General features: G+C 51.3%; 2 protein-coding genes across 2 annotated transcripts; one reads left to right on the top strand and one right to left on the bottom strand.

The window, feature by feature from the left end:
- Nucleotides 1-3,914: 3,914 nt before the first annotated feature.
- LOC117836904 (probable xyloglucan endotransglucosylase/hydrolase protein 30) lies at nucleotides 3,915-6,292 on the bottom strand. The gene is made up of 4 exons (XM_034716432.2): nucleotides 5,925-6,292; nucleotides 5,636-5,736; nucleotides 4,785-4,993; nucleotides 3,915-4,693 (listed from the first exon to the last, which is right to left on the bottom strand). Exons 1-4 carry the CDS (start codon nucleotides 6,118-6,120, stop codon nucleotides 4,147-4,149), a joined length of 1,053 nt encoding a protein of 350 aa, XP_034572323.1. The 5' UTR covers nucleotides 6,121-6,292; the 3' UTR covers nucleotides 3,915-4,146.
- A 7,366-nt stretch (nucleotides 6,293-13,658) lies between these two features.
- LOC117833993 (polyubiquitin) lies at nucleotides 13,659-16,145 on the top strand. Its single transcript, XM_034713600.2, has 2 exons — nucleotides 13,659-13,819; nucleotides 14,831-16,145. The coding sequence occupies exon 2, from the start codon at nucleotides 14,831-14,833 to the stop codon at nucleotides 15,980-15,982; it is 1,152 nt and encodes a 383-aa protein (XP_034569491.1). The 5' UTR covers nucleotides 13,659-13,819; the 3' UTR covers nucleotides 15,983-16,145.
- Nucleotides 16,146-23,717: the final 7,572 nt, after the last annotated feature.

Raw genomic sequence — 23,717 nt, 5'->3', positions numbered from 1 at the left:
TTATTTTTTTCGATTTGATGCTTATCTTCTTGCCGCGAGCTACTGCAGCTCCTCGCGGCCGAGCACCGCCCTGCACCCCTGCCCTCCACTACCACTAGCTCCCTAGCCCGTCGCTCCTCATCGACCCCCCGAGTGTTGTCCTGCCATCCGCCGTCGTGAGCTCCCTAACTCGCCACTGTGCCTCCTCCCTCCCCGCCGGCCGGGCCTCCCCGAGAGGAGGCTTCCCCTGCCGTGCGCCCACACCTCAACCCTCCCCCACCAACCGCCCTTCCCCCGCCGGCCAGACCTTCCCGCGCGGGGGCTGCCCCGACTGCGCCTCAGCCCTTCCCCACCGTGCCTCAGCCCTCCTCACCGGCGACCTCTTCTCCCCGTGTCGGCCGCACCTCGCACTCGCTCCAACTGTCGCAGAAGACGGAGCACAACGGAATGGAAGTGGGTTGGGATGGTCCGCTCGATTTGGGCGGACCATCTCGACCCGGATACGGTAGAAATATTCTCTGTAGGGATGGACCCAACCCACTTCATTTCTGAACCAAACATGGATCCATCTGGGTCCGACTTATCCCAACCCACTTCAACTTACCTAAGAAAAGATTCCATGCTTTGTGTAAGGGGGGATGACGTGGACGCAAATAATTGAAAGTGGGAGCAAGTGGCATGGCATCTCTGCCCCGCTTGATATGTTGTTTTTCCTTTCACTTTACTTTTGGCCAGCTCGCAGTCTGCCAAGTTGGCCAACGCATCATGGGAGAAAAATAATAGTCCAAAAGGCACCTTTTGGTGCTAATTGCATACATTGACTTGGAGCTTAATCTGACCTTGCGCGCGCACATCTATTCGCGCATGTTCTAATCGTCCTCTGCGTAGCTTCTAGGCTGACCTCATCCACATGCAAGAAAAGGCTGCAGATAGGAAGAGGACTACTGTTCCAGGTACGTGTACAGTTGTGAGGATTCTCAAGAGAGCCAGGAGAACCACACGCAATAAATGGGCCGAAATTCCAGGTTAGATATGAAGGAACAGTGCTTTACGCTGATTGCTGAACAGTCTCTCCGAGCTGGTGATCAGAATTCGGAATTGCTCAAAAAGCCCGAAACAGAACAACTTTGTTCAGAGTGGTTGCATCTCTAACCAAAACTATAAAGAAATTGTTGGGGATTAGCTGATTTCCTAGAGATATCGGGGTCTGGTCGCTCGCCAAGGCGTATCGTCCCTTTTCCAAAGCCAAAGTCCCAAGGCGCCTGTACCTGCAGCACTACTGCTCCCCGTCCGGCGCTCGCTCCGAGTCGGGACTCACGAGCCAAAGCCACCACCGCGCGCTCGTCGTTAGTTGAGTCATTGCCCGGTCTTTCTCCAAGTGCCGTCGCTCTCGCTCCGCGCCCTCCGCCCGACAGCGACGCGCACGGCCGGCCCGGCCTGGCCCTCGATCTCCTTTGTGGCTTCGTTCTCCTCCCTCGCGCGCCGGTCGCGAAACGTGCAGCGAATCGGGGTGCCGGCGGAATTAGCAAGCGCGATCAGGCGACGACGGCGAAAGGGAACAGCGAGCGCCGAGCAGTGCGCACCCCCCCCCCCCCCCCCCCCACCCCACCCGTCCCCGTGCCACGCACCCAATCACCACCGCACGCCGCGGTTAGCTCCGTCTGGTCGATCGGCTTTGACCGACCGGCTCCGGGCTCCGCGGCCACCGAACCGAAACTCCTCCCCTGCAGGCCGCGGACGTCCACGTCGTGCTCGGATCGTTCGTGATTCGTGATCGCGTCGGGCGATGATGAGTGAGCCCGTCCGTCCGGCTGACTCCGGCCGGGGAATAATCGCTTCCACACGCGCCTAAAGCGACTCGTCGCTGAACAGTAAAAGACAGGCACGGAAGGATAAGACTATAAGGAGTTCAGTTCGATGGCCAATTTGCCCATGAAGACGTCAAGACGAGCGACTGACATCCGTTCACGTCCGTGTCCGACCTACCCGGAGCGACGACGTTCTCTATCAACGAGTTACCATCCATGCACGCGCACCTTGAAAATGCCACGGTGATCCGCGAGCCAGCTTCCTGCGGGTCATCATCGCTCATTCGCTCGCGCTAGAAAATCCAGGTATTGGAACGAGGAATAGTCCGCACGGTGAGCGGGCTGATCTCGGACGCTACACCGGGAAGTTTGTGGCGTGGGTGGATCAGTTCGTGAGGATAAGGAAGCTGGTCTCGCCTAACACCCATCTTCTCTTCGTGCACCTCGGGATTTAGGTACGAATAAACAAAAGATAACACGGTGTACCGGACCGGAAAGTATCCAATAATTCGTGCAAGAAAATAAGGGAAAGAATTCGACGATTTTCAATCCGTTCGTTCTTTTGAGGCCCGCGAGGGATGGGTCGCCTTTTCCATTTTGAGGAGCCTGAGATCGCCGTGCAAAAAAAGGTGCCTCGGCCGGTCGCGCCCGTTGCTGTCCTGTCGCCGTCGTCGTCCTCGTCGTCAGCGTACTTCCGAGAGATAAGCTGCGGCGCCGAGCACGGCCTGATGACGAGCTCGGACGCTAGCGCTCCAGCGCAAGCATTGCACTGTTTGGAGATCTAGGAGCAGAGCAAAGGCGAGGAGAATGCATTGGCACTGTGTCAGTGTGCTGTGGGAAAGGGAAAGGTGACGTTGGGGAGGACAAGCGCGCATGGCGACCGAAGAATCTCAGGACGATTCGTTGCGAAAGCGAGCGAGCGCAGTGCGCAGGCAAAGAGGGAGGACCGACCCCCTCGTGCGCGGCGCGGTGCCGGTACGGATGCGGCTACCTGCTCCAACTGCGTGCTGTGCATCAGCGCGTACGTACGTGTACTGAGGAATCTCTGAGAGCTAGGGAGGCCAACGTTGGGCTAGATCTTATTTCCGGACCTGTCTCTAGACGGCCCGTAAAGGCTCTCGAGCAGCGGAGCAGGCCTAGTTGAAACTTGTGTTAACCCATATCTGCCATCGTCCAAACGGGCCGCGTCTTTCATAACTTCCGTTTCCTTCTCTCCTCTACTAAAAAAATGCGTTGGAGACTCGGAAAAGAAGCCTACAAGTTCATAAACTATCAAAAGTGAACATCTTGGGTCAAAGTTTCCAGTACATACACGGAGTGCGTACATTTATTCTTGTTGACAGCTTGGTGTAACCGAGCGTGAATAATGTAGTTCTCGTTTTTAATACAAAGATATAAAGATTCCTATCTCATCTATTTTAGGTTGCTTTGATATTTTTGATAGATGCATAGCAAAAACTATATATTTAGAGGAAAAAAAGTCAAAACAGCCTACAATTTGTGATGGATGGAGTATGTCACTATTGTATTCGACAGAAAAAAGGCAGTATATTTCTTCAGCCGCAGTAACTCTACACGAGCAGGAATAACATAATAACCATTTTCGAAGACCTGAAACGAAAAAAAGGAGGATGTTACTTTATGACGTTCACGGATCCCATCCGAGGCGAAAGATTCAGCTACAAGCCATCCGAGTGGCCGGCGCAAAAAGGAGGGCGAGATGCAAAGACGAACAGAAAAGACACGAGAGCAGATTAATTCTCTGGCGATCGTGCTGGTAGGTGCTGCTACCATGCACGCTAGCGTTACATGGCAAGTACAACGCTACACCCGAGCCATGTGTTCGATCGGCCCATCCACCCTCTCTGAACACCACCACCACCAGTTCTGTGTCCAAACACAACAGCTGTGATCGATTCGACGGGAGGGACATATGGGAGTACGCATCTGCAGAACGAACGAGTGACTTGAAAGAACGTAGCTGATGGAGCCGGAAAACACCAATCCCTCCAGTTGTCATGTTCCTGTCCGTTGCTGGAATGGATCGCCCCCAACACAAACACCAAATCCCCGTGATTAATCATTCATGCTGCTCAAAAATCTTTTGGAGGGCTCAATCCTAGTCCATAATGTTAATAATTCGATCATATGTTGTATTATTATTAGCTGCCACCCAAGGAAATGAAGGAATCAAAGAATAATCATAATGCATTAATCCCTACTAGTCCCTACACCTACCTTTACAACCTGCATATGCTTCTGACCCCCCAAAAGAATTCGAATTACAGTACCGGATCAACTGATCATCTGCAACCATTGTGCCAATAGCTTGCGCAGCCGATCGGAATTGCTTTTGATCTCAGCTGCTTGCCACGCCGGTGCGTCCCTTGGCTCCGGCCCCGGCCCCAGCCTTGCGTCCCCGGCGGCGGCCGCGGGCGCGCGGCCTCATGACGACGGTCTTGGACTCGCCCCAGGCCGAGAAGTTCTCGCGTTCCTCGTCCGAGTTGTCGCACTCCGGGAACGGGCCGGACGCGTACCGGACCGCGTCGTAGCACACGGTGTACGTCATCTGCCGCGCCCGGAACGCGCGCATGGCGGCGCGCTTCTGCGGCGTCATGACGGCATAGTCGGCCGTCATGAGCCCCAGGAGGTCCTGGTCCGCGCCGGCGCCGGCGCGGCGGGGGAAGCGGAGCACCGGGTCGGCGCGGGGGCCGACGACGGCCAGGTCGGAGAACTCGGACGCGAACGGCGCGTACTTGTAGTTGACCTTGTACTTGCCCCCCTCCGTGGCCCAGGCGGAGCCGTCCCAGATGGTGGCGTACACCGCCATCGGCTTCGCCGGGAAGTCGCCGCCCATGTCCGGGTGCCGGATCACCTCCCGGATCGGCGTGTCGTCGATGTAGAAGCTGCAGGGGCAAAGGAATCAATCACTGATCAGTGTTCTGCGCTTCTGCGCGGCCGGAAAAGTGTGCAGCGCGTTGTGCGTGGAGTACGTACATGATGTGGGTGGGAGCCCAGAGGACGGAGTAGCGGTGGGCCTCGAGGGTGGGGTCGAACGGGAGGAGGTAGCGCTCCTCGCGGCCGTGGCTGGTGCTGCCGTTGCCGTAGACGTTGGTCTGCACGCGCCATTGCCCGCCCCACCGGCTGCCCAGGAACTCGAAGTCCAGCTCGTCGTGCGTCTTCTCGTATACGTCCCCGTTCGACAGCTGCATCAGCATCAAAAGAACATTACACCGATGCTCCATCAAGACAGTAGCAATGAAGAAAGTCATGGCAATTGAAAACGCAATCATGTGTTCGTTGGAATATCTGTACGCTGCAAGCTTGAGCAACTACAGAGCAGTTGGATATTCCATCTACCACAAGAACACCATCCACTGCAATCATATCTATCGCTGGGGTGTGAATAGAAACTTACCAAACACGGAGTACTATTAGTTCATCAGCATTAACTATTTTTCTGGTGCGCCTAATAATAATAATCAATCAGGGCGTGAATGACTGACTGGAGAGGGAACATTTATTCCCGGGGGCAGGCGGCGCAGCCTTTCTGGGCTCCAGAGTCCAAACAGCCCATGTGGGTCGCGCTGTTTGCTTGCACCGCGGCGCAGGACATGGGCGCGCCCGCAACTTGCGACGGCTCCGCCGGTCTGGGCAGCAGCGCAGCCGCCGCAGCGGTTGCCGAATCCGTGTTGACACGCCATGTGACAAGGCAAGAACCAACGGCTCGAAAGAGCAGCAGGGATACGCTAACGCTACTATACTAGTATAAGAAAAAAAATCTTTGCTTTGGGCAGGGATGTTCCGAGATGAAATGAAAATGTTGAGCATCGATGGGGAATGCTTACGTAGAAGGCGACGACGACGCCGGCCGTGTAGTCCTTGGGCAGCTTGATGGAGGCGCTGAAGAAGCCGTGGAGGTAGTAGTCCGAGGAGATGAACCCAGAACCTGCGCAGAACGAACGGCAGCATGTCGTCTCAGAGGCCGTATGAACGGCAAGAACAGGGCATGACTCATGAGAGACTCGTGTGCGAGGCGAGCACACACGCGACGCGTGTTTGTGTGAAAAAAATAGGGGGGGTGGAAAGGATGGAAGAAGAAGCTGCACCAGCAATAAGCAGTTCAGCATCACGTACCGGAGCGGCGGTCGAGCAGGAGGCGGACGCTCCTGTCGTCGGAGGAGCGGACGAGGTTGCCGTCGCCGAACAGCGGCGAGAACCGCTCGTCGAAGGCGACGGTGGGCACGTCCTCGAACTCGAAGGCGGAGGCGGCCGCCGCCGATAGGCACACCCACGTCGCGGCGGCGAGCAAGAGCGCGGCCTTCACCGCCATGGCTGCTCCCAGCCTCTGACCTCACCTTACCGCCGCCTCCTTCCCTCCCTTCCTCTTCTCCCTCTCTCTTGCACCGGCGTTACGATCAAGAGCCAGACTCTGACGCGTTTCTTGGCCTGGCCTGCCTAAAAGTCTTGGCTTCTTTTATACGCGGCCTCGCTATAATGGCCGGGGCCAGGAGCCGGAGGAAGGGCGCGATAGATATGCGGCCGCGATGCGATGCGATGCTCGGAGCCGCCTTTCCGCAAGGCCGCGCCGCGCCGCACCTGCAGCACATGCTGAGGTGGACTCGGTTAGTGCGGCGTGGGCCCAACGCCTCCACTACTGTGGATGGTGATGGATTGGCCTGTTTGGTTCCTTTAGGGTGCGTTGGGTCCTTTGCTTATTTTTAGCACATGTCATATCTAATGTTTAGATACTAATTAGAAGTAGAAGTATTAAACGTAGAGTATTTACAAAACCCATTATATAAGTGAAGGCTAAACGACGAGACGAATCTATTAAGCCTAATTAATCCATCATTAGCAAATGTTTACTGTAGCAACACATTGTCAAATCATGGACTAATTAGGCTTAATAGATTCGTCTCGCCGTGTAGCCTCCACTTATGTAATGGGTTTTGTAAAAATCTACGATACTCCTAATTAGTATCTAAACATTCGATGTGACGGGTGCTAAAAATAAGTCGGTGGAACCAAACGCCCTCTATGTCCATGGACTAAAGTTTAGTCCAAGTTTACTTTAGTTCCATGAACTAAAATGGACTAAAGTCTATAAATACTATTGAATAAATATATTTTTACCCTTCTTCCCTACCCCATGTACCCTCGCCATCTCCTCTGCTTCCAGTCATACACCAGACAGACGCTATCTTGATTAGCATTGCTTGCCGGCAGAAGCGGTCCCAGCACGGCGGCGGCGGCCCAGAAGCGGTCTCAGAGTGGCAACGTCTCCGCCGCCGCCGCGCGGGACTCCAAGGACGCGGTCATGGCGCGATGGCTGCAGCACCACGCGGCGTCGTTGGTCGCGGGTTGCAGGGTCGAGGCAGGGGCAGGGGACCTTCATGGTGGTGGCCTCGGCGACGGTGCCGGGTGGGAGGGCAACGGGGGAGGCCAAGGATCCGCTCATGCAGGTGCTCCAGGCACGCCGCCGTCGGACTCCATACAGATCGAGACTGGGCCCATCGACGCCCTCGCCGACGAGCTCCTCTTCCTCATCCTCGACTGCGTCGCCGCTACCGCCCCGCGCGCTGCAACGACGTTGTGCGGCCTGGGGTGTCTGCTAGCCAGCGGTAGGGCCGGCGGGAGTGCAGCAGGAGGGAGGGCGGTGGTGGGGGCGGCGGGAGTCGGGCGAAAGGGAGGCAGGCGGCGGTCCCGCCGCCGGGCGGGAAGGCGGCGGGGGCTGGGCGGGAGGCTGATGGCGGGGGCGGCGGAGGGACGCCGGCGGGGGTCAGGTGGGAGGGAGGCTGGCGGCGACGGTGGCGGGCGGAAGGACCACTGGGTGCAGGGCGGGTGGGAGAGAGGGTAACAAATGAGGGGTAGGGATGTCCCAACACATTTTAATCCATTTTAGTCCAATTTTGTGGACTAAATGATTAAAGGATTTAGTTCACTTTTAGTCAATTATTTAGCTGTTTAGTCCAACTAAAATGCAGATTTTAGTGCAAAATACTTAAGTCCATGAGAAACAAAAAACATGGCCTATAGCGGGGGGTTGTCGCTGTGCCGTGCCGCGCCAGTTTGACACGGAAAAGGAGCGGGAACGTGGTGGGTAACGGAAGGGCGAGCAGGCAACAGCTCAGCTTTGCTGGTGACGGGGAAGGGCCTTGGTCCTGGGCTACCCGTTGCCTTGTCCTGTTTGTAGCCATCAAAAGGCTGTAATGCGAAAAATGGGGGCATCCAAGCGTATTTTCGCAGCAAATTGGCTGGATTTCGAGTTAATGCCGGGAGACTTTCGGATGGTGACGCGATTGCATTTTGCCAGAGGAGGGGGCGGTTTCGCGCGCCATTACTGGCGTCTGGTGAGAGGTTAATTACTCGGAGTCGGAGGGTGACGCGCGTGTGGCGAGCTGAGCGGAGCAGGTGAGCTGCAACGTCCTGCGTCCAGGTGTGATTTGACCGCGTATTTATTTTTACACCGTGTCCTGGCCACCGGTCCCGAGCCAATCCAGTGGATAGGCAGCGACTGCGCGGTGCGCCATCCGCCACTGTGTGCCTGTGCTGCTGCTGCTTTCACCTGCCACCGCCAGGATGGCGCGTAGCGCACTTGTACATGCAACGTCCAACGAGGCACCAGCTGTACACACACGCGAACGCCGCAACGCCCTCCTCTACTTTTTTTTTTTACCGTTGTCCGTTTGCGTCCTTGTCCTGCACGAGTGCTCCTCTCCTGTCGTAGCATCCAAGGCAGTAGACAATAGTAGGTAGCCCATGAGTTTCACGGTAGTAAACGCGATTAATCTCTAATGCGTGTATAACCAAAGACTGTACACCATTATATATGCGTATAACCCAGAGTAGGAAAGCTTCTGTAGCGCTCAGCTGCCAACCAACAAAAGATCAAACACGCGTCAATGGCTCCATCGAAATACTAAAAAGGTATTGTACTCCTCGACGCGTCTTCAGCACATGATTAGCGTATAGTAGCGCCGCCGCCGGGACCGAAAGGGGCAAGGTGTTGTGCATAAAGAATGGCCGTAAAGGAGCACATGACGCGACTAATGAGTAGTGGCCTGGGCCAACACGACAGGGCAGGCGCCGCGGCACCCTTTTCAGGTGCGCCGTCGTCCCCCGAGAACAACGCACACATGGGTCGTGTCGTGCCTGCGCGCGGCGTCAAAACGCCCGTGCCCTTCAAAACACAGCTACAGACCGCCGCGCGCTCGCGGACGGCGTCTCCCTCGCCCGCCCAGCCGCCTGTTCCCTTGGCCGTTTCGGCCATAGCGGCGGCAGCTTGCAGACGGTGGTGCGCTGTTCGCCCTGTGAGAACGTTTCGTCCTCGGACGCGCCTGTTGCGTCCAGGTCCAGTCGTCTAGAGGTACGTGAAGCCGACTGTTGCGTGGTCAATGAGAGCCGCGCGCGTGCTACTAGTTGGTTTCACGGGCGCGCGTCGCGAGCTACAAAACCTGCGCCTGCGTCAATCTGTACAGGGTTCCATCTTTGTCCAAGTTCTGGATCGTGTCCAAGATGGGGCCGTCTGAAAACGCGCACGTCGTGGCAAAATTTCATGCCCCATGAGCGCCGGATTTTGCTGGCATGGATCTCAGGTTAAACTTAAACTCATCCCCTCTATGCTATTGAAAATATGACGATCCCAGTGCCATCAGTTTTAATTTCTCATCCCTGCCACTACCGTTACTTTTACTAACATTCCATGGTTACATCTGTTAACAGATGAAGGGCATATTTAGTTTTAGACAGAACTTTGCCTGACCACACTTTGCCAGGCAAGGCTTACCTTACCGGTGCCGGAGAGCCGTTCCGGCTCGCTTGCTTCAGCAAGCAAAAACTTGCTTGCACAGGCCCCTAGGCAGCACGTCAAGCAAACCAAATGCATTTGTTGCTCTGACTTCTGTGCAAGCAAGGTCAGGCGAGGATTGCCGCTGCATCCCAGCACGCCCAAATCCTCTCCCTCCTCTCGCCCGCTGATCTGCGCTCCTCCCCACACCTCGCCGTGGCCACCTCCGGCTGCGTCGCGCCTTTCCCTTCCTCACTTGTGCGTTGCAGCCTGCACTATAACACCCGATCCAAATTTGATTTGCTCAGTGTGGTCCATGAGTGTAGCTGCACATGTTCGATTGAGTAAAGGAGGAGCTAACTTATAAGTCTTTGTCAACCAGTTATAGTATCTTCGAGTTAACACTTTTACACAAAATGAGAATGAAAATGTAATTAAGGTGCTATAGTATAAAGGGCGGTGCTCCTCTCTATTACGAGCCCACGCGCGCCGTCGATTCGATGCTGAGCCGAGCAGCCACGGCCGAGTTGCCCCGTGCCCCGATGCTTTCCTTCCTCAATCAAATCATGTGGCAAAGGCAAGCCGTCCCGCCCGCGAGGTCAGCGGCACCAAAGGCGCGCGGGCACGGCCGGACGCTGGTGCTGCTTCGACGACGAGGACGCGGACAGCGTCCCCGGTCCCCTGCATCTCGCTCCAGTCTACAGTCTACTGGTCTCCCCTGGAGATCACAGCCGCCGACACCAGTCGCCTGATTCGCCTGGCACGCGCGACCCCACCATCCTCCGGGCCCAGGCACCAATGCCAACGACCCCGCACAACTAGAGCGCGCCGCCCCAGCGTGACCCCGGCTCCGCTTGAGTGTATCCCCTTCGCTACTACGCACGAGCCTGCGATGCCGCGAGAAGGGTCAAGGGTGGTGCCGGAACTAGACTCCCGCTTGAGATTCAAGGAAGCACGTCCAAACCGAACCTTCAATGCATGAAATCGAGCTTGTCGTCATCAGATTCAAGTTCTCATGTTGCTAACCGAAGCCACTGGACAACAAAAAATGATGTTATGGGCACCTTTTGCCCGATGAGAAATTGAGAAACTTTCGACTGTGGTTTGATTTTTTTTTTTCGATTGATGTGAGATGAGATTTCGATGGGCGGGTGCGGCTTGCAGGCGATAGAGACGGAGGGGCACTCCAAACGGTCATGTAACGGTGGGATTTAACAGAAACAAACGGCAATGGCATATACTAATGGCACTGGAGGGAGGGATAGTTATATTTTCAATGGCATGGAAGGGATGAGGATAAATTTGGATGGCACAGAAGGAATTTCCTTCCTAGATTAGCAGTAGGCAGATGTTTCATAGACGATTTCTCCTTTCAGTTTCCATTGCAGAGTCTTGGAGGCTCTGAACCTCTGCTCGCCTCCCCAACAATCTACAGCTTGCAGCTACCAGGCACGATCGGGACTTGGGGACCGAAGCTATACGGCGACTAGAGGTAACACTAGGCGCAGCAATCCTTGTCAGTGCAATAACGAACCAACGCCATTTGCCCATCACTGTAACGGTCACTGTTCAGCCGCCTCCCATATGCTCTGGGCATCGCAGTTTGCACAGCAAGGATAAGAGGATAAGCTTGCCCGAGCACGCACGGATTGGGGGGCTGGGCACACACAACAAAGGCAGATCGCAATCTCATGCGGAGGCAACCCCACCGCGCCCATCCACCCCAGAGCAGACGTGCCGCGCAGTGCTTTCCCAAGGCAGCCTAAGGAAGTGACGATTTGGAGGCGGTGTGCCCCGGCGCCGGTGTTGGGAGCGAACCACGTGTGAATGTGAGGGATGCACAACACGTAGCAGAGAGAGAGAGGACAATGCCAGGCGCTAGTGCGCCCCAATAATCACTTTTTCTCGATGGGGGGAGAGGAGGACCGAGGTACGGTACTGTTGGACTACGGAAATACAAATGTAAAGGAAAAACTCTAGTAACGTAAATAATGTAAGTGATTACTTGATACGTTTGGTTGGCGCTTGTAACAGTAACAGAATGAGCAAAAGCTCGATTTCCTGTTACGTCCGATTTGCAGTGGAATCAAATTACTACAGCGCTATTATCCGATTATAGGGTATTTGATTATAGAGCTGCGGAAACAAATACGATCTATCATAATTGATTAACGTTGTAATTTATTTACGTGACAAATCATTGAACCAAACACTATCTACGCGTGAGCGCTTCCAAAAATAGGTAATGCTTGAAAACATCCGCAAAATATTATTTTGCACATTTTATTTCAAAAAATTAAAAGCGTATATTTCATTTGCATATTTTACCATATAGAACTCTTTGGAAAATAAGGAAGGGACCAGGGAACATTCCAGTTTCCGTTTTCTCCGCTCCTGCTAATAACTAAATTAGCAATCTTAAATTTCATTAATTTCTTTCAATCTTAAATTTTGGCAATCTTAATTTCTTTTTTTTTCCTTTTTGCTATGCATTTTAATCGTCGGGGCCACCTTCCTCGCGTGGAGGGAGAGCCCCACCGCTGCTGCTCCAGGTCCGCCCGCGGGCGGCGAGCGCCGCGGCCGCCGTCCTTGTGCCCTCCCTGCGCGGAGAGGGACCTCCAGTACTGCCGCGACACGCCTCACTGGCGGGAGGGCTCCGAGCGCTCTCTCCCCGGCGGCCGGCGGAGCAGCGATCTGGATTGGAGAGAATAGAGGAAAGAGAGGGAAAAGGAGAGAGATAGCGCAAAGAGCTGAAAAGATAAGGTTGTGCGGGCTGTGGTGATTAGAGGACCACTAATCCCTCCATCTCCTAATGACGCGGTGCCCAAGACCAGTGCCGCGGCACACCAGCGTCTAAGTGAACTTCCGCTAACCTTCCGGTCATTGCGCCTGAAAGATGTCATGTGGCGAGGCCCCCCTCTCAGTAGATTGCCAACTGCCTACCGTGCCACTCTTCCATGCATGATTGCTCCCGTCTATCCCGTTTCTCACAACAGATAGACAACAGTAAGCATCACTAAAGCAAGCATGTGTAGAACCTTAAAAAAAGGCTTATACTACCAGTATACTATCAACCAGCATGCCGTTTTTGAAGTATCCAGGATTAGAAGCTTCTACTGCGCTTTTATATTATAGCTGTGGACCTGTGGTAACCTTTCTCTTTTGGCGCTTGCTTAATCTCGGCCGTGCTGGTCCATGCTTAGGCACTAGGCAGAGATAGAGCCGGGGGTGAATGGGGCTAAAGCTCAGCTGCTCGAGGGGCCGTGGGCTGGTTTCCACTAGCCTACAGCTGTGCCACGTGCGGCCGCGCAAGCCGAAGCAAGCACGCTGAGCCGTTGGACAGCTTGTCATAATGCCATTACGTGGATTACAGGTAACTGGCCCTGTAACTACTCGTTCGGCCATCATCAAACGACGACGTCCGCTAGGCGACGACACGGGTAATGCACGCAGCCACCCAGGCGCGCGCGCTAGCGGAGCACGGTCAGGTGACACGGGCGTCGTGACGCTTCCGAGTTGAAGGGGTTAACGCCAGAAACAGTGTTTGGCCAGGGTATGAACATAACAAAAAATATTCACACGAAAGAATGGAAGTATGGAGCTGCTACTGTGTAAATGCCAAGCAGGAAACTCACGCCCGCTAACATCCAACGGCCAACAGCTCGACGTGCCGGTCAGCAGAGACATCGGAACACTGGTGATTGGTGGAGCCGGCAGTATGCGCCCCAGCACGGCCGAGGTGGTGGTGGCCCGTGGCCCTGCTGTCTGCGCGGCTCGGGACAACTTGAAACTGGGCCACCGCCTCGTCGCAACTCGCAACCCGTTGGCGGAAGAAAGGAATGGCTCGTAGGGGCCCGGGTAGAATCCAAGAATGTTGCGCTGGGCTTCGATTCACATAACATGGGCCTGAAGCTCTAAAACGACGGCCCGGTCACCGGGCGATGGAAAGAGACCGGATCCTCCTCGTGAATTCTGGAAGGCCACACGAGAGCGACCCACCACCGACGCGGAGGAGTCGTGCGTGGTCCAACACGGCCGGCGGGCTGGGCTGCGACCTTAACCAGCAAGGCACGCCACGACCCGCCTCGCCCTCGAGGCATAAATACCCTCCCATCCCGATGCCGCAAGACTCAGATCAGATTCCGATCCCCAGTTCTTCCCCAATCACCTTGTGGTCTCTCGTGTCGCGGTTCCCAGGGACGCCTCCGGCTCGTCGCTCGACAGCGATCTCCGCCCCAGCAAGGTATAGATTCAGTTCCTTGCTCCGATCCCAATCTGGTTGAGATGTTGCTCCGATGCGACTTGATTATGTCATATATCTGCGGTTTGCACCGATCTGAAGCCTAGGGTTTCTCGAGCGACCCAGTTGTTTGCAATTTGCGATTTGCTCGTTTGTTGCGCATCGTAGTTTATGTTTGGAGTAATCGAGGATTTGTATGCGGCGTCGGCGCTACCTGCTTAATCACGCCATGTGACGCGGTTACTTGCAGAGGCTGGGTTAGTGGGTTCTGTTATGTCGTGATCTAAGAATCTAGATTAGGCTCAGTCGTTCTTGCTGTCGACTAGTTTGTTTTGATATCCATGTAGTACAAGTTACTTAAAATTTAGGTCCAATATATTTTGCATGCTTTTGGCCTGTTATTCTTGCCAACAAGTTGTCCTGGTAAAAAGTAGATGTGAAAGTCACGTATTGGGACAAATTGATGGTTAAGTGCTATAGTTCTATAGTTCTGTGATACATCTATCTGATTTTTTTTGGTCTATTGGTGCCTAACTTATCTGAAAATCATGGAACATGAGGCTAGTTTGATCATGGTTTAGTTCATTGTGATTAATAATGTATGATTTAGTAGCTATTTTGGTGATCGTGTCATTTTATTTGTGAATGGAATCATTGTATGTAAATGAAGCTAGTTCAGGGGTTATGATGTAGCTGGCTTTGTATTCTAAAGGCTGCTATTATTCATCCATCGATTTCACCTATATGTAATCCAGAGCTTTCGATGTGAAATTTGTCTGATCCTTCACTAGGAAGGACAGAACATTGTTAATATTTTGGCACATCTGTCTTATTCTCATCCTTTGTTTGAACATGTTAGCCTGTTCAAACAGATACTGTTGTAATGTCCTAGTTATATAGGTACATATGTGTTCTCTATTGAGTTTATGGACTTTTGTGTGTGAAGTTATATTTCATTTTGCTCAAAACTCATGTTTGCAAGCTTTCTGACATTATTCTATTGTTCTGAAACAGATGCAGATCTTTGTTAAGACCCTGACTGGCAAGACCATCACTCTTGAGGTCGAGAGTTCAGACACCATTGACAATGTCAAAGCCAAGATCCAGGACAAGGAGGGCATCCCCCCGGACCAGCAGAGGCTCATCTTTGCTGGCAAGCAGCTAGAGGATGGTCGCACCCTTGCTGACTACAACATTCAGAAGGAGTCTACCCTCCACCTTGTTCTGCGTCTGAGGGGTGGCATGCAGATATTTGTGAAGACCCTCACTGGGAAGACGATAACTCTTGAGGTTGAGAGCTCCGACACCATTGACAATGTCAAGGCGAAGATTCAGGACAAGGAGGGAATCCCACCTGACCAGCAGAGGCTCATCTTTGCTGGAAAGCAGCTTGAGGATGGCCGTACTCTGGCAGACTACAATATCCAGAAGGAGTCTACTCTTCACTTGGTCCTTCGCCTTCGAGGAGGAATGCAGATCTTTGTGAAGACACTTACTGGGAAGACTATCACGCTGGAAGTCGAGAGCTCTGACACAATTGACAATGTGAAGGCAAAGATCCAGGACAAGGAGGGCATCCCACCGGACCAGCAGCGACTCATCTTTGCTGGAAAGCAGCTGGAGGACGGGCGCACATTGGCCGATTACAATATCCAGAAAGAGTCTACTCTTCACTTGGTCCTCCGCCTCCGAGGAGGGATGCAGATTTTTGTCAAGACCCTCACTGGAAAGACCATCACACTTGAAGTTGAGAGCTCTGACACAATTGACAATGTTAAGGCCAAGATCCAGGACAAGGAGGGCATCCCACCAGACCAGCAGCGGCTTATCTTTGCTGGGAAGCAGCTGGAGGATGGGCGCACATTGGCGGACTATAACATTCAAAAGGAATCCACTCTTCATCTTGTGCTGCGTCTCAGGGGAGGGATGCAGATCTTTGTCAAGACATTGACTGGCAAGACCATCACCTTGGAGGTGGAGAGCTCTGACACCATTGATAATGTGAAGGCCAAGATCCAGGACAAGGAGGGGATTCCTCCAGATCAGCAGAGGCTCATCTTCGCTGGTAAGCAGCTGGAGGACGGCCGTACTTTGGCAGATTACAACATCCAGAAGGAATCCACTCTTCATCTTGTCTTGCGCCTCCGTGGTGGCCTTGTTAACTAAGGGATCAAGCATGAGTGTCCTGCTGTGAAGTTGATGTGGTTGGAAATTGTAGTGTGATGTTGCAACTCCTTTGGGACCTAGTACCTCGTAGTATTCTGTGTTACATCGTGTAAACTCTTATAACTTTTGCTTTCGTACTCAGTATTCCTGGTTTCTTTCCTCACATACCTGTGTTGCTTTATAATGTGGCACTTATGCTCGTTCGTGATATTCTTTTGGCTTCTGTGTGATCATAGTTTGTTTCCTGGCAAGGTAATGCTCGTTGCTTTTGTGCTCATTTGTCTAGATCTAAAAGTTAAAGAGGGAGTGCCGTATTCAACATGAATGAATTAGCTTGTCTGGTCTTTGGCATTTACTTCTCTAAATATCTGATACTGCATTAGTTAAGGGAGAGTGCAGTATTCAACATGGAAAGCAGACATTTAGCATATTCGTTTGTTTCACTTTGCGCTTGCTTGATCAGTTTTCAACTATGATGTTTGTGGCACGGTCTGGTGGGTACACTAGCTTTTCTGATTGATCAATTTAATGGCATGGTTATCTGACATTTTTACTGTTCGGATTTGTGCCAGGGTTTCCATTGAAGGCGTTAGGCGTGAATGCCACGGCCTGGTTTCCCAGGCTAAATCTGTCAGTAGTGCTAGAATATGACTTATGCTGACCTGGAGAATGACAAGCTTGAAAACTCCACTTCAAAACATGGCTTAAGTGGAATTGAAAACTTCACTGCAAATAAAACATGCTGGTAGATTGGCACCCGGAGTGCGAGTGTGCGAGCTCCTGCAGCACGCGGGAGCGTAGAAGGCTTGCTAGCCTAGCGCTGCAACTTCTGCCCACTTGATATTATCAGGAAGCTGTGACGAACCCAGCCTAGCTGCCCTGAGCCCCTGAATGGCAACATCCTGCGATTCATAGTACAAGAGAACATGGGGAGAACGGAGAAGAATGTAGTGTATTGCTAAGGGGATGTTTGGATATTAGAGGCTAAACTTTACCCCTGTCACATCAGATGTTCGGATACTAATTAGGAGGACTAAACATAAGTTAATTATAAAACTGCAGAACCCCTAGACTAAATCGCGAGACGAATCTATTAAACCTAATTAATCCATCATTAGCGAATGATTACTGTAGCACCACATTGTCAAATCATGGACTAATTAGGCTTAATAGATTCGTCTCGCGATTTAGCCTAGAGGTTGTGTAATTAGTTTTGTAATTAGTCTAGGTTTAATACTTCTAATTAGTGTCCAAACATTCGATGTGACGGGAACCCTTCCAAGTTTTTCCATAGGGGTGTTTGCTTAAGGGGGTTAAAATTCAGTCATGCATGTTTAGATACTACTTAGGAGTATATTAAATATGTCTAATTATAAAATTAATTACACAGATGGAATATCTAATTCGTGAGATAAATTTATTAAGCCTAATTAGTTCATGATTCGAAGATACCGCTCGCCTGCTGCCATCTGCGCCTGCCATATGCCTATCAGTGCTTACACCAGCAGAAATGCAGAATACTCTCAGGCGTCACGCGTCAGGGGTCCTGCAACTTGTATGGTAATCGAGCTCATCCATCCGAACTAGGGTCTTATTTAGTTGTTCAACTTTGAGCACGCAAAATTACTGTAGTGTAACTGTAGCGTTTCGTTTGTATTTGTGAATTATTATCCAAATATTAACTAATTAGGCTCAAAAGATTCATATCGCAAAGTACAATAAAATTGTGCAATTAGTTTTTGATTTTATCTATATTCATTACTCCATGCATGTACCGTAAGTTTGATGTGATGGGGAATCTTCTTTTGCATAGTGTTAAAGTTGGAATTTGGAGGTGAACTGAACAAGACACAGATAGCGCTGGTTATACAGAAATCGTTAATACCGATCCCAGAATCGCAATGCACAACTTGAATCAACTTGCTAGACGCCTAGGCCAGTGGGAAAGCTTGGATTTCTCTATACGTGCTGTTCGCCCTGTTCAGTCTCTCTTTCGCCTATCTCTATCCAGCTGCGCGCCATCGTAGCCTCTACCTACCAGCTAAACAAGCGCTCATCTGTTTTCCCCGGAGGGTGTCTGCGTCCTCCAGCTGCAAACGCGGAATTCCAAATGGAACCCTCCCAACTCTGATCTGCAAGCTCGTGCGTGCAGCTCCATGAGTCCATGTGCAAGTGAAGACCTAATCTGAAGAAAGCAAGCGCGCGGTGCCCATGAAGAGCGTGTGAGATCCTCGGGTTAAAGTTTAGCTCTTGTCACATCGAATGTTCAGATACTAGAAGGACTAAATATGAGCTAATTATAAAACTAATTGCAGAAACCCAAGGATAATTAGTGAGACGAATCTATTAAACTTAATTAATCCATCATTAGCAAATGGTTACTGTAGCATCATATTATCAAATCATGGACTAATTAGACTTAATAGATTCGTCTCGCGAATTAGTCTTCATTATGCAATTAGTTTTATAATTAGTTTATATTTAATACATTTAATTAGTCCTTCCCTAAAAAACTATGACTCCAGTTCCACTCCCAGTAGCTGTAACATGTTGTGTCAGCGGAAGAACGAGGGAACGGAGATAGCGACCGTTAAAGGGGGTGTTTGGTTTCTCGAGCTAAAGTTTAGTCCGTGTCACATCGAATATTCGGAGGCTAATTAGGAGAACTAAATATGAGTTAATTATAAAACTAATTGCACAGATGGAGGCTAAACGACGAGATGAGTCTATTAAGCCTAATTAATCCATCATTAGCAAATATTTACTGTAGCAGTACATTGTCAAATCATGGACTAATTAGGCTTAATAGATTCGTCTTGCCGTTTAGCCTCCAGCTATATAATGGGTTTTGTAAATAGTCTACGTTTAATACTTCTAATTAGTATTTAAACATCCGATGTGATGTGTACTAAAAATAAGTCAGAGTAACCAAACACCCCTGCATGCCTGCTGAATGGAGCCCGATTTGTGGCAGCGTCCGTTCAGAATCTTCGCGTCGTTTTCGCTCAGCTCACTTCTTTGGAGCCCGACTGCCCGACTGGCACTGCGCATTGGGGGTCTGCAGCACGTGATTAGCTATGGCGGTGTGGCCTAGAAAATGGCCACTGCCGCGAGGAGCTCTGCTTTTTATCGAGAGCTTGTACTTGTACAGACTGAAATATTCATTTCCTCCCGTTGAGCGCCAGCATTGCGTTTGCGTGATCGCGACGCGTTGGGTGTGCAACCTGTTGAGATCGAGCTACAAACTCTTTCGTGCCACGTTACTATTGAGCTAGGTTCATCTTTTGTCTGGTGTCTAGTCTGACATGTGACACGAGGAGTTTAGGAGCTTAGTTGTTTAGTCATTAACTCCTGATCACACGTCACTAGTCTAATTAATTTAGACTTGACTTGCATGTGTTCCAATCCGGCTGCCGGAACCGTGGCTAGCGGTGGCGTCCATATGTACAAACCCCACCGCATGCTCCGAGGTATGCATTTTGTCCGTCGCTCTAGGTAGGAACGAGCCAACAATTCGCTTCCGTCCGCGCCTACTGCTCGTCGTGGGAACCAACATCCGTGGATCGAAATGCCATGCCTCTTCTTCGAGGTCGACGTAGCCGTTTGGTCGCATCCAAATACAGCTTGCGAAAATTTCACGGTATACACGTACGACTGGTTAAACATATCACAGTTAGAAGCCTATGTTCTCAGATCCTTGGCAGTATGCGTACTTTATTTTCCATGTCACAGCTGCTAACTTCACACAATCACACGTACTCTGCACATCTCTTCACTGAAAATTCTTTGTGCTGGGCATTACACTTATTCTTTTTTTTAACGGGTACGAGATTGTACCTATTTCATTGATATAGAAGAGAGAACAAGAAATAAGCCGGTAAGCCGTCTGCGAACAAAAAGGTTACACCTTCACGAGTAGGGAGCCAAGTCTTTAGCTCCCGCTCGTATTCACGCCTCAGCCTCTACTCTAATTTTGGACACTAAATAATGTGCCGACGCTTCGACCTTACGGAAAATTCGCGAGTTCCGTTCTTTCAGACTTCCCAAATGACTAGCAGGACTAGGCTTGTAGTCGCTTTCCGAGGTAGAGTGCAACCACCAAACCAGAGCGTCATCAGCCGGCTGCCAGTTAGTTGGCTTGAGGTCTGGCTGTCCAACCCAATCCGCCACTATACTCCAAACTCTCCTAGTGTATCTGCATTCAGCTAGGTAGTGTATATTGGTTTCTAAGGTTTGTCGGCAGAGAACGTAGGCTGGGCTGTGTGTCCACCCCCTCATGGCGAGGCGCGCGTCTGTCTAGATTCTATTCTAGGTGGCAAGCCAGGCGAAGAACTTGCATTTTGGTGGGGCCCAGGCTTTCCAGATGGAGCTGAGTTGCATTGGTTCGTACTTCCTAGAAATTACGCTTTGTAGGCCGAAGCTGCTGAGTACAAGCCATCTTATAAGCTTCCACGAAATGCGATCTTCACTGTCTTGGTCGAGGTGGACGCTTTGAATTAGGCGCCACAGGTCCACAATTCCTCAATATGGCAGGAAGAGAATGTAGTTGAGATGTTGAGGTCTCTAATCCATGTATTCTGCGTTAAGGCGGCAGCAACCGTTATTTTCTTTTTTCTTGAGATGTTGTATATGTTTGGCGCTATGTCTTTTGGACGGCGTCCTTGCAACCACAACCAGGCTGAGTTCCCAAGTGGATTGTGGTGCATGCTGCAAACAGAAGACGGTTCGTCTCGTCACAGGGTACGCCGATGCCCACCCATGCTTTTTCCGGCGATGCCCATTCGTGCCACAACCATCTGAGCCGCAATGCTCTTGCAAACTTTTCCAAGTTCAGGATGCCTAGATCGCCATTTTCTTTCGGGAGGCAGCATCTTATCCAATTAATCCTGCACTTCCCGCCTGTTAACTCCCTGCTACCGGCCCAAAGGAAGCACTTTCGAATCTTGTCGAGGTCTTGGAGTATCTCTTGCGTTGTTTTAAGTGCCGTGAGCAGGTAGACCAGCTGTGAGGTTAGTACCGATTTAGTGAGGCTCAATCGGCCTGCCATGGTAAGATTCTGCCCTTGCCAGTTTGACAATTTTTGTGTGGCCTTGTTGTATAATGGCTGGAAGTCGAGTTTTTTGAGACGTTGTATCGCTATGGGAGCCTAAGGTATTTCATGGGGAACCTAGCTTGTGAGACCGGTAACTCGAAGAGGATCTCATTAAGGTCGACGCCGTTGCAACTGATGGTTGTGATGCTTGTTTTTTGGATGTTCGTACATAGCCTAGTGACTTCTCTGAAGCTGATCAGCAACTCCTTGATGTTTCGTATGTCTCTGGTCGTCGGTTTTAAGAAGATCGCGGCATCATCCGCATACATTGATGCCCAGAATCGAGCAATCCTCCCACCAAGCTTGTTTAGCAGCCCCATATCAGTTGCTTTGGCCAGTAGTTTGTGCAAAGGGTCAATCGCAAGGATGAAGAGAAAGGGAGACAGGGTGTCTCCTTGCCATAATCCGCAACTGTGCTCGATCCAGTCTAGTGGGATGCCGTTAAGAAGAATTCTCGATGTAGATGTGGTTAAAAGCGCAACTATCCAGTCCCTTCATCACGGCGGGAATCCTCTTTGTTGGAGTAGGTTTAGAAGGTAATCCCGTCTGACGGAGTCAAAGGCTTTAGATATGTCACATTTCATTAGTAGCGCTGGTGTTTTATTCCTATGGAAACGTTGGCAATATTGCGGACGTAAATGAAATTGTCATGCATACTCCTTCCTTGGATGAAAGCACTCCGACACAGTGCAATGAGGTTGTTCATGTGAGGTGCAAGGTGTAGGGTGAGGAGTTTGATGATGATCTTCACTATCCCATGGATTAGGCTGATTGGTCTAAAATCCAAAATGCTCTCTGCCCCTTCCTTGTTTGGTATTAGGACGATGCTTGCGGAGTTGAGCAAATTGAGGTCCGCACATCTTATGTTGTGGAAGGCGTGGATTGCAGCCATGACATCTCCTTTGATTATCAACCAGCATCGCTGGAAGAAAAGGCCCGTGAAGCCATCCGGGCCTGGGGCTTTGTCCTGAGGCATCTACGAGATGGCCTTAAATGTCTCTTCCTCAGAGAATTATTTGTCTAGGTCCGATGAGGTAGGTTCAGTGGTTCCCATGTGAGGTCTTTGGTTCTTGCCGGGGGGGGGGGGGGGGGCTGCTCATGATGCCGTTGAAATGGTCTTGTATGACCTATTTTTCTTCTTCATGGGAGATGGCCCAGCCATTGTTTTTTCTTAGCCTTGGAATGAAGTTTTTTCTTTTGCGTGCATTTACTTTGAGGTGGAAGAATTTAGTGTTGGCGTTGCCGCGGAGATAGTTTATCCAGGAGCTTTGTTTTTTCCGTGCTTTCTCGATGACCGCCCAACCCAAAACTCTTCTCTTTAGTTTGGCTCGGAGTGTGAACTCTTGGTCTGAGAGGGGTCTGGAGTCTTGTGCCACGTCTAACCTTAAGATTACATCTTGGGCCATGTGGAGTTTCAGCTTTGCATCTGATAGGAGGTTTTGGATCCAGGAGTGTAAGACTCTCGCATTTGTATACAGCTTGTGGCCTAAACGGTGGAACGGTTCTGTGTGTGTTGTTGGCGCATTCCATTGTTGGCGCATTCCAAGCTTGTTTGATGATCTCCTGAAAATTCGTAGCTTCACCCAAAAATTCTCAAATTTGTAAGGTGTCGATCGCCTTGGCCCTATTTGGTGTGATAACAACAGTGGGCAGTGGTCATAGTGCGAGGATAGGGTGTGCAGAATGTGGCTGTCGTAGGTGAGGTCCCAACTCTGATTGCAGAAGAACCTGTCTAAACAGACAAGTGTTGGCATGCGTCTCTTGTTGCTCCAGGTGAATTTTCTATTCTGAAGGTGTATCTCCTTGAGCTCGCAAAAGTTTAGGGCCACTCTGAATTTCCTCATTAGGCGAAGGTTTAGGTTGCGGTTGTTTTTATCACGCGCTCTGTAAATTAGGTTGAAATCCCCCAAGAGAACCCAGTTTGTATCAGGCGCCGGTTTGAGGTGTCGAAGGTGCCGGAGGAAAGCCTCCTTAACGGCGACCATGGTTGTGAGTGAGTATCGCCCGATTTCTATGTCCTGGAGGTCGACCACATTATCGTTCCAGATGATCAGGATGCCTCCTTTGGTACCGTGCGCCGGCTTGAAAGCAAAATTCAGCCTGTAGCCGCCCAGGAAGTGTGCAAGGCTTCTGTCGATGGAGTGGAGCTTCGTTTCTTAGAGGCATGCAATGTGGCACGTCATAGCCGCGATCGTTTCATGCACCGTGAGGCATCTCCCTACTGCATTTAGTTCGCAGACGTTCAACACATGACATTATAGTTGCCTACTATCATCCTGGGGTTGTGTTCGCTCTCCTAGAACCGGGCATGGCCACAGCCATCACACGGTTGGAAGGTAGGAGTGTCGTTGGGAGTGTTCGTTTCCACAGAATCTAGATTAGTGCCCGAAGGTTGAAGCCAGCAAGGCTCGTTATAGGTCTACTTGATGCCCGAAGGTCGCAGCCAGCAGGGCGATAAGGAGGATGGTTTAAGTCGTGGTTTGGCATGTGGCCGGCGGTTTGTGTCTCGTGTTTTGCCCGAAGGTCGCAGCTAGCAGGGCGAAGACTGCGGTGCCGGTGGCAGAAGCAGTAGCGATGTAGATGCATAAAAACGTTTTGTAGCGCAGTGGAGCCGTTGACGGTCCTTCAGGCATCGAGAGCACC

Source organism: Setaria viridis, chromosome 1, assembly GCF_005286985.2.
Source record: "Setaria viridis chromosome 1, Setaria_viridis_v4.0, whole genome shotgun sequence".
Taxonomy (NCBI): domain Eukaryota; kingdom Viridiplantae; phylum Streptophyta; class Magnoliopsida; order Poales; family Poaceae; genus Setaria; species Setaria viridis.
This window is presented reverse-complemented; position numbering and strand designations above follow the sequence as displayed.